Source organism: Protobothrops mucrosquamatus, unplaced genomic scaffold, assembly GCF_001527695.2.
Source record: "Protobothrops mucrosquamatus isolate PMUCROS unplaced genomic scaffold, P.Mucros_1.0 scaffold1, whole genome shotgun sequence".
In the NCBI taxonomy this organism is placed as follows: Eukaryota; Metazoa; Chordata; class Lepidosauria; order Squamata; family Viperidae; genus Protobothrops; species Protobothrops mucrosquamatus.
The window spans coordinates 4630389-4642068 of NW_015386388.1; the positions used below are offsets into that span (position 1 = coordinate 4630389).

An 11680-nucleotide genomic window follows, 5' to 3' on the forward strand; every position below is an offset into this window, starting at 1 on the left:
GTACAGGATTCCCTAGTGTTATATTTATCAAAGGTCATTAAGCCATAAATCATGTTTTACAAATAGCAGTGATGGGGTTCAGGGCACAGGAAACCAAAACCAAATAGATCACAAAATAGTTTAAAGAACCCAGTTACTTTTGTCACCCTTTTTTTGATTCTGAGTAAATGTAGTGGTTATTACTCAGTTTAGACAGTTGATTATAACTTGAGCAATATCTTGGATATAAAAGCAAGAATATTGCTCTCATTCAGTCTTTTCAGCCACAATCCACAGATAAGATGCTCTAGAGCAGTATTTCTCAGCCTTAGCAACTTTAAGATGTGTGAACTTCAATTCTTTCAACATGTTGACTGGAAAATTATAGGACTACAATTTCTAAGGTTGAGAAACATTGCTCCAGAAAGTACTATTGATCCAAAGTGGAACATTTGACTCAGATATATTTTATGTTTCTTTTGATCCACATATATTTTAAAGGCTTATAGAATGTAGATTGCAGTTATTCAAATTATGACAGCTTTCCATAAAATGCTGTTTAATTATTCAATAAGATATGATATTAATTATAATTTTGCATGACTGGACCACCATAAATCAGAATCCTGGCAGATAGAATTTGGATAATTAGAGTGATTGCTACCTAATAAAACAAATATCTCTGTGGTGCATTTGATTGGACTCTAATTTTTGCTGCTTTATTGATGACTGGCAACTACTGACATACACTGTGAGCAATACAGTTTATAAGTAAGCAATATGAATCTTGACAGTTTTTGCTGCAACATGCAATGTTTATTGAGGAATGCCAAAAATGAAATCAACATTTTCATTCTAGAATTGCAAAGAAGAAATACACTCTGAAAAGAGTTGCAGAAGCTAAGAAAGGAAGATGATCCTATTTTAGAAGGTAGCTATCTGTTTCTATCTGTGTGCTGTGCTTTGAAAGACTTTGTAGTAAAGCTGAGGCTGCTTATTTAATGTGCTTTTCTTCAACAGATTGAACACGACTTGAGACAACTTGGTCACCAATTCTGTCTTCCACTATGGTCCTGATCACTCTTGTTTTTTGGGGGTCTGTAAAGAAAGAATTCAGAGATTTAGGAGAAAAAATAATAATTTTTAATTCTAAGTCAATTTCACAGGGAAAAAAAGGTGTGCTTTAGGAAAAGGGGAAGCTGTCCAATGTTGATTTATTGAGTCTAGTTTGTTTTACAGCAAAGAAGAATCTTTCACAATCTCATTCTGAAAATCTAAGGATTGAACCTGGCTTTTTGTGCAGGCAATTCATTGCCCTGTACTGCATTTCAATCCTTCCCCAAATAAATCTCAGTGATTAAATAAAATATTTATGACTAAAATATTAGAAGCTAACTCCATCAACAAAAATTTGTACAAAGCTTGATAGTCTTTTGGCCATCAATAGGTTTCAGAAATGATGGGAAAGGAATGATAGTTGACCCCGATAATTCCTTTTATAGAAGAAGATCCTATAACTTTCATTTTGGATAAAGGGTTGATTAAAAGATTATTTTTTACCAAAAAAAAACATGTCAGATATATATATATATATATATATATATATATATATATATATATATATATATATATATATATATATATATATATATATATATATATATATATATATATATATATATAATTTGCCTGATGGAGCCAATTAAGTGCAACAGCTGGCCCATACTGATGGCATTTCTTTATCATTTTGAAGCAGTCCAGACACGTTGAATAATATTTTCTAAGGAATCCCAGAGCTAAACTAATTTGAGATTTTTAAAAAAAAAATTCCCAAAGAAAGCAATGGCAAATAAATGCCTTATAGTGGACTAGTAAGCTAAATAGGCACATCCATTTAAATTGAAAGTTAAACTTGACTTTAGGTAGTCCTTAATTTTGTCTAAAAATATATTGGCTATTAAAATAGGGAAAATCTAGTGTCCTAGAATCAGTCTGCAAATATTACATATTGTTTATGTATCGATTAATTAATGGAATCTAACATATTTTTAAAATGTGTTGTACTTTAATATTATCCAGGCATGTACCTTAAGGATACTGAAATGAACATTACAGTACCCATCTCAACTTTTTCGTCTAGAAGGGAAAACTGAGCTGACACATGAAGAAAATAGGAATTCCATTTGCCAGATCCATGGTTTCAGTATCCACATTGTACAGGAATAATCCATAATATATATCTCAAGGAAAGAACACTTTGGTTTTGGGAGTTTCTTTACTCTCAAGTTCCAAATATCTGCTGGCCTTTATCTTGCGCATTTCTACGCCATATGTACATTACAAAAACTTGTAGTGTAAGTTTAGGTTTTTGCAATTCTTTTGTTTTAATAGGGAAAAAAAGTAATATTTTTATTCTTCAATGGATAGCAAGATAACACTGTTTATCAAAATATGGAACTAAATATATATATAATAAGCAAAATGTGTTACCTCTGGTATTGTTTCCAGATCCTAATTTATCTGTCTGTCTAGAATCTCCAGAACCTTTGGACTGGGACTGAGCGGTGGCATGTTCTTGTCTCTTAAACCTTTGATCTGCAGATTCCCCACTTCTAGATTGAGAACCAGAAGGTCCTGATGGTGATTCCTTGGCTCTTGAATCTGAAGATCCCAAGGCTTTAGATCCAGAGCTAAAAAATGACTGGTCTCTAGATTTTGAACCTTTGGATTTAACTTCTGAAAGTTGTCTCATGTCTCTTCCTCCTGAAGTTTTATCAGCACTTTCAAAATTATTATAAAAGTAAAGAGAGAAAGAGGAAAAAAAACCTGTTTAAACATTTTGTTGTAGAAAACCCTAAAATGTGATTCTTTTAATTTCAGTTTTTGGGTAGAAATGATCAATGCAATTTACTGTGCCTTTTTTATTGATTGGGGTAGAATAGGAGAGTTCATTTCTATTTCATGTTTTAGAATAAAAAATACCTTTTAACTCTTATAATTTAAAATAACTAGCAGATGAGAGAGGCTACCGTGCTCTGTTCTCTATCGTCCAGTATAGAATGATATTAAAATTAAGGAAAAATGAAACATTAAAACATCTGAGATAGAGTCTTTGATGAGTGTTTGAGGAACTACAAGTCTGCAGATACTGATTGACTCTAGCCTACAACATCTTCAGTATGGCTATTAGACAAAATTTATTGTAGTTCAACCACATCTGAAGTGGTATACATTTTGGTGTTTTTTCAGGGAGAAACTCCAATTAGGCAAAATAATTATTTTTTTTAAGAAATACAATATTCTCCAAATTTTTCTTACCTTTCACTTCCATCGAGGAGGCTTCGGTAAGTGTCAATCTCATTTTCCAAGCGGATCTTAACATCCAGGAGCTGTTCGTATTCTCGGTTCTGACACTCCATGTCATCTCTTATCTGCTGTACTTGGCCTTCCACACTGCCAATCACTTCTTGTATTTGGGACAGTTGGGCACAGTACTGACCTTCTGTCTCTGCTAGAGTGGCCTCAAGAGATTGTTTCTGATGGAAAAATAAAATAGTATGAAAGCAAAATGAACACTGTATGAATGCAAAACATGACTGAGTAAGGTTTTTTTTTCTATTATCAAGAGCAATGTTTCCTTGGAAACAGTCTAAACAAACTTTTGGGCTGCATGGAAAGTTTAACCATGGTACCAAGTCTTTTTTGTTTTTATGTTTTTTTAATCATTAACACACACACACACACACACACACACATATAAATGTGTGTGTGTGTGTGTGTGTGTGTGTATGAGAATGTGTGTGAGAATGATTTTCTGATGTGTGAACTTCAACTCCCAGAATTCCACAGCCACTATGCTGGCTATGGAATTCTGGGAGCTGTAATCTACTCAAAATTGCTGAAGTTAAGAAACCTGCACTAGTGTATCATTTGTCAAATAGCATTGATTCATATATTTCCCTCATAACCTGCTTTTGGACGCTATATTGAATATGAATAAACGTAGTTTTTATTTTTCAGATATAGAATTTGTTATCCTAATAAAGTTAGATATATTTCATATGATTGACACCTAACGTGAGGCAGGTTTGAGCATGTTAGAATTCTTAGAAAAAATAGACAAGAATCTGTTCTTTTCTGCAGCAATTAGTATGAGTCCTTGGTGAATAAACAAGTAAGATATTACTCTAGAATTTCACTCAAAGCCATTTTCGGTGTAGTGTATTCCATATGAATAATTTCAATTTTCAACTACTAGACAACCTGTCAGACCACTTGTGGGAAATGTTCACACATTTGGACTAGCAGCATACAGTCAGAGATTCCCTGATTAAATAGGGAACAGCTCTTGTTGGATCCCCCCCCCCAGCTACTGTTTATCTCTTGGGAAAGAAAAATTGAGTTAACCTGATTTGGTTGATGATCTCATGAATGGTGTTTGAAAGGCTTACATGCCATGCCTATATCTTTCTTTGTTTCTTACACATAGAGATACAGGTGTGAGGACATAAGAGTGAAAAGTTGAGTCAAGGAAGAATTCTTAGTTATTATAGGGCTGTTGTGGGTCTTCATCTCTGCTGGAAGTTGAAAGGTTAATTGAACAATCTTGTGCTTCTTTGGAGCTAAAATGAACCACCTCTACTATTGCTTATTAGATTATGGAGTAGCACACTAACATTACTAAGCATGCAGTCTCTATGGATTTCAAATCAATGGTAGATAGCTGTGTTTAGCCGTGTAGATGTTGGTGGATCCAAATTGTGATAAATTCCATCTTCATAGCAGTTATCAGAGATAGTGGGAGTTGTATTCTAACAATACTTGATGGTTACCTTGCATGACTGACAATTTCTCAAATTGTCAAGAATTAGAGAGGGAAGACTATGATAATTTGGGCTGGTTGCAAGCTGGAATCTAGAACAAAGAGATTTACTCCAGTTCACATGCTACAACTTCTTTGTCTTAAGAGAAGATTAAATATTTAATTAATTTATAAGTTTATGTTAAAACACTGCTGAAGAAAAAAAAATCTACCAGTGATAGTTGAGATTGGAGTTCAATTTCAAGACCCTGCAATGCGCGTTTCATTTCAGTAATCTCGCTCTTGTTGGTACTGGTTTCCTCAACGCTGGTGTTGATCTGCCTGTTCAGTTCTTGGCTCTGAAATATATCAGAATTTGAACACAATTTTTAATTAAAAAAAATGTTTTAAAAAAAGAATCTCCATGAAGAATATTATTAGGATCTATTTCACCTGCTCATGGAACCAAGCCTCCATATCCTCTCTATTCTGCTCAGCCAGAGCCTCATATTCACCCCTCATCTGATTGAGGAGAGTAGTCAGGTCAACTCCGGGTGTGACATTCATTTCCACGTTGATATCTCCAGCTGCAGTAGAATCATTCATTGAAACCATATCCTGTATCAGGAAGAAAAAAATAACTTATTTCTGTTTTTAAAAATTAGGACAGACTTGGAATGTTTTGATTTAGTCTATCTCATTTTGCTTGAATATGTTCAGAAATCAATGCCTAACACACTTGGAAGTACACAGCTCTTGTCTATACTATCATGAAGCTGTGAATGTATAGCACACACGTTCATGTTATGCAACAATTCAATAAGTGTATTAAAACTTTCAGACAGTCATAAAAGCCTGTAGCATTTAGAGAAAATACTTGGCAGTTTTACTTTAGTATTTTGGAATTTTCATTTGGCATGTGCTTGTATATAAGATTAATATAAATCCCTATATTGAAAATTGAGACAACCAATGATAGTTTCAATTTTCATTTCTAGAAAGGTAATTTTTTTAGTAACATTATCCAGATATTTCAATGTATTAAATTTAAAAATCAGGAGATTTAATACACCCAAGATAGCAAATTTTAAACAAAATGTATAATCCCTAAATTGCACTGTGTTTGTTGTTGGAGGTGGGGAAAATTAAACCCATCTCAACAATGTGCAGGATTTGTCTTTGATGCTTGTAAGTAATTGTTTAGACTGAATTTGACAACCTAATACTCTCCCGAATATATGTAAATATACTTGGGCTCTGGATTGCAGTAGTATCTGAAGTAACTATGAGCCATGAAATCTTCTATTCTACTTGTCATTTGAAGTCTGTAATAATATTGTGACATGCTATAGCAATCTTCCCCTCCCACATTCTCATTCTTCACTAAGGAAAAAATAAATTGTGGTGGTAGATTTTCTGAGAACCCCTATAGGGCAAAATTAATACAACTGGTATTGGTCCAAACTCCAGAAAGATGTGGCTCAAATCCAAAGTGGATCTCGGGTGGGGAAAATATGTCAGCACTCCTCCCATTTAGTATTCTATTCATGATTGACATGAACATCTTGTTTATACACAACTAGAGTTGGATTAGGGGGATTATTGTCTTTTTTTTTTTGCTGAGACAATCCAGTTCAACCCTGTCCAATTCTTTCAATGCAGCCAATGAGAGTTTTGCCAAGTAGCATCTTGACACTTTCACGTATTGTTTTTTGTTGACATATATTTATTTGTCCCTTGTTTTATGTATGAATGAGCCCCGAAATACCTCCTCATGATTTTTCTTCATCTGTTCCAGCTCTTCAGTAAAGCTGTTAATCTGTACTTTAAGATCACTGCTTGTTATCTCAATTTCTTCTAGGGCCTTTCGTAAGCCATTGGCATCCATTTCAACACTTTGATGGATGGCCACTTCATTATCATATCTAAAAGCAATTAAACATATTGTCAGCTCCTGATCCATCTGAAAAAAGTGAGGAAAATATATATTCCCTCTTTCACCTTTGATCTTCATTCAGTGCTTTCTTCAGCTCTTAAAGAATGTTTATTTTAGAACAATAGCCCATATTTGTAACAGCTATGTCCTGCTATTAAGTTACAAGGAATAAAATGGAGAGCTGGGGAGGAGTTACCTTACCAACCCACTGCTCAGCAATATGGAGCAATAGAAAAGGTATTTGCTGCACTACCAATGAACTTTTTATTTAGAGTAGGTAATTTGCATTGTGGTGGCTCTGACCTCTTGCCACCATGGAACCATGTCATAGGGCACTTTGTAACCATAGCAACTAAGAATATTAAAAAATACATCTCACTAAGTTCAGCATTGCATTCCTCACTCTCTCATATAGACAATTATAGTCAGCAATGATGATCATCAGTCTACCCACTTGCGTCACCGATATATTTTCTCTAAACTGAGAGTTGATAGTTAACTTTAGTAGTAGTTTGGAATTTGCTTGTATTGAAATCCTTTGGGATCTATTTTTATTTTATTTTAACTATAACAAGCAAAGCCCTTTACTTTAGGAGGCGCATTCTTGTAGATCATGAAAGAAAACAGAATATAGGAAATATGCTAATTTCCCTCCACTTACTTGAGCTTGAAATCAGCACCAGCCAGCCTAGCATTGTCAATCTGCAAAATCAGTGTTCCATTGTCTATTGATGTAGCAATTATCTAAAAGACATAACATAGAAAGTTTATTTAACATAGATTATTTTCAACAACTTTAATATTGCAATCCCACTGCATAATTTTCTGAATTGAGCATAAAAGCAAAGCTAGGGTATGGGCCATATCCTCTTCAGTATATAAATTCTAAATGAGCATATTAGCAATAGTAATAGCACTTAGATTTATATAGTGCTTCACAGTGCCTTGCAGTCCTCTCTAAGCAGTTTACAGAGTCAGCATGTTGCCCCCAACAATCTGGGTCCTCATTTTACCAGCCTCGGAAGGATGGAAGACTGAGTCAACCTTGAGCCCGTGAAACACGGACTGCTGAACTGCTGGCAGTTGCCAGTCAGCAGAAATAGCCTGCAGTACTACATTCTAACCACTGCACCACCACAGTTTATGAGAAATGGAATTAGGTTAATATACTTAATACTTCAATTGTTGATATATCTGGTTAATATAAATGTATTTTATATACGTTTTTTTCTTGTATTCAATTGTTTTGATTCTTAGAAACAGCCTAGACAAGTCCCTGAAGTTTTCTTGGCAAGATTTTTCAGAAGTGATTGCCATTGCTTCTTTCCTAGGACTGAGAGAGAGTGATTAAGGTCACTCAACTGACTTTGTGGTCAAGGTGGGATTAGAACTCTCAGTCTACTGGTTTCTAGCCCTTATGCCTTCACCACTACTCCAAACTGGCTCTCTGTTGCCACATAAAGTAGGATAATTAGTAAATGTCAGATTTCTTTCAGGTAATCAGATTGCATAATTCAAGAACTTTCAATAAGATCTCATCCAAAACCCAACAGGACCCTTTGTTCTTTCCTGAACTCAAACGTTATCTTATTACTGCCATGTTATCCCGCTGTCATAAACTGTGAGAAATAACAGGGGTGTGGCATTTACTTTAATCTTTTTTCTTTAAAGGAGGTTGACTAACATTTCAGCCTTATCCATGAATAAATATATATTTCAGCTGGTTTAGTGAAACTGAAACTGTATTGATGAAAGCAATAAAATTTACTGCCTTGCATCAAATCTGTTAAAGATAAAAGAGTCCAAAGAGGAGGTATTTGCAACTGGGAGCTCTACCTCATACATTCCCTGTTCCCCTTGCAGAAAATATGCTCCTCTCCTGCAAAGTATTCCTCAGATATTTCCTGGTCATTAAACTTGGCAACAGGAACTGCCTGCTGTTAATGAACATTGGAAACCACTCCGGCTCATAATCTCCTAAGACTAAAATGGCACGATCATACAGTAAACAATAAAAAAGGCTTAACCTACTAAACTTCTTTCTTTTCTTACCTGATTCCTAAGGTCATCAATAATTGCGTAATATTCACTATAGTCTTGTTGTTGTCCAGCTTGGTTTCCTGCTCCAAACATTTCATACCATTCTGCAATTTTGCCTTCAAGTTCACTGTTTGCCTCTTCCAGTGCTTGGACATTTCCAAGGTAAGTTGCTAAGCGGTCATTAAGGTTTTGCATTGTTTGCTTCTCATCACCTGAAAGAAGGCCACCTTCACCACCTGCAAAGCTACCAAATGCTCCACCTGAACCAGAAGTGCCCCATCCAGCACTCAAGGTCCTCGATCTGCTGCCTCTGCACGCTAGGCTACCAGAGCTTGACCTGCCCCTGCTGTCTGCCCCTCCACCAAAGTTGCACATGCCCCATGCTCCACTGCCACTGCCACCACTGCTGCAACCGCTACCAACAAGCCTGCTACTTGATCTACTGCTAAAGCTACATGATCCACCACCAGACACTCTTGTTCCTCCTCTGCTGCTGCGGGAGGAAGAGGCTTGTCTGGATGACTGGCTCAAGAAGCTCATGATTTCAAGACAACAGAAAGGATCTTCCTTGTGCAGAAATGCAGCTCAGGTTGTCCTTGGAGAGTGGTTTTCTACCCTTTTATATGTCAGTTTAACACTGCATCATAGGCGCAAATGTATGATAATTTTTTCAACAGATTAGCCAAGCCCATCATTAAATAATTAAAATAATTATTAGATAATCCTAATACATATGTTTAGGCTCTCCCCTTGATTATTCACTTGTTGAGATGGAAAATAGGTGGAGTAGTCTGGGTCAAACCTTTCATTATAATTCAAACATTTTTTCCCCTAAAACTTGTCTAAAAACTTTCCTTTTCATAACTTTGCTTCTTCTTAATGCAGAACAACATATGTATATTTAAACTCTATTTTTATTTTACTGTATCTGTTCTTCCAGTATAATATGGTGCTATACTTTCCAGAGGAAAACCAGCTGAGGTGTAAAATTTCTGTTTGACAATGAAGGTTCCATGCCATATTAGACTAATCTCTAATAAACGAGGCAAATTGTTCTTACATGTAATCATATTTAGGCAGTGGTGGGATTCAAATATGTGAACAACCGGTTCTCTGTGTGGATGCCGCTTCCGGAAATCCATTCTGGGCCTGGGCAACAAGAATTAGCTATCAGTTCTGCCGAAGTGGTGCGAACCAGCTGAATCCCACCACTGTATTTAGGGATAATTCCAAATCATTTTGCTATCATTAATAAGATTATATTGTTTCCTAGCATAGGCATTTTCTTAATATGTTGGAATTAATAAACATTTATATTGATTATAAATAATTAATATTAATAAATAGTATGTTCTAATTTAGCGAATAAAAGAACTTTCACTGACTTTCAATTGAAGTAAAGCATACTAAATATAAAGATTTTATTTTATTTTTTAATTACATTCTAATGGGAGTCCATCCTATTCAAGCAGCCCATTGAAAAATGTGTTTCATTTTTACACCAGCTACACAGAAGCTGGCTACTCTAAAAATTACCTAATAGAAGGAGCAGAACAATGTACAACTTAGCTAATTTGCCTGAGTATCCCAGGAAATACAGGGCTAATATATTTCATTTTGTTAATTATGCGTTTATATAATAATAATAATAATAATAATAATAATTTTCCTCTTGTGTCCCATTAAAAATAGAATTTGAAAGAGCTTTTAGAGATCTTTAATGCTATGGAATATCATATTGCACTTCTGAACAAACATATGGAGTGTTATACATATCTTCCCTTATTTTATAAAGCTATTAACACATTTTTCACAGCAATCTTTTGTCAGCCTTTTGAGGTAGTCAAGGTGAAAAGATGGGAGTTGCTACAGAAATCGAAAAGTACTTTGTTGTGATTAGGGCAATGTAACAAAACCTTGAAAGCCTGTCAAAACCCCTGTCTACTTCAAATTATACCTAATACAGTCGAGGTACAGTTGTTTTGATTTTCTTTCTCACGCTTTCTACTATCTTTTCTGTAATTATTCAACATTCATTCCAGCACACCTATAGAACTCAAATGTCCTTGTTTGCTCCTTTATTTTTTCAATTCAGGTGCTTCTATTTTCCCAATTAATATATATTTAAATACACTACCACTACCATTTGACTATAGTTTTTAGGAGCATATCTTCCTTTTTCAGAATTTTTGATTACAGAAAAATGAAGCCCGTTGAACTCTATTTAGTCCTAGTGTCCAATGCTGTTGTGAGGGCTATTGGAAGTGATTCATTCAAATGGGATTCACTCAATTCACTAGTGGCATTAATCCTTAATTAATAAACTTTAGATTAGATATTGATATTGGATGTTGAGCAGCTCCTAGGTATTTGGAAATAATGGAATAAGTCAAATGGTCTTGCTCCAAAGATTTAAGAGTAAATAACTTAAATCACTTAGAGGATGGTTAAAATATTTTTTTAATTTTATTTGACAGCAAGAGGTAACATATGGGTAGTTTGATCATTACATTCTATAATAAAATAAAATGCCTTATAGGCAAATATACTGCCCAGTTTCAAGGTCAAAATATTATTTCTTGACAAGTATATATGGCTCCCCACCTCCCACAAATTGATTATAGATGGCATATTAAAGCATGCTACAAAACCAATTAAAAACAGGGAAAGAATTAAATATAAATAAAAAATAGACTACAAGCAGGAGAATATCACATATAATAAATCCAATTATTTTGATTCAAGCACAATTTTTGCTTAGCAAAATACTTTTCTGTTCACTGCCCCTGTCTGTGGATGGGAACTGTCAGAGGCCAGTAGCTGCTGAGTTATCATGACATGATTGCTATATACGGGCTAATTGTAACTGCTTTCAGGGAGCAGATCAGGTTGTTGCTTTTCATCCCACCAATTAAGTTCTAGCC

General features: G+C 34.8%; 1 protein-coding gene across 1 annotated transcript; it reads right to left on the reverse strand.

Moving 5' to 3' along the window:
• Positions 1–973: 973 nt before the first annotated feature.
• On the reverse strand, positions 974–9296 carry LOC107303022 (keratin, type I cytoskeletal 12-like). Its single transcript, XM_015832201.2, has 8 exons — positions 8769–9296; positions 7378–7460; positions 6549–6705; positions 5234–5398; positions 5014–5139; positions 3298–3515; positions 2470–2759; positions 974–1077 (listed from the first exon to the last, which is right to left on the reverse strand). Exons 1-8 carry the CDS (start codon positions 9294–9296, stop codon positions 974–976), a joined length of 1671 nt encoding a protein of 556 aa, XP_015687687.2.
• Between the last annotated feature and the right edge of the window lie 2384 nt (positions 9297–11680).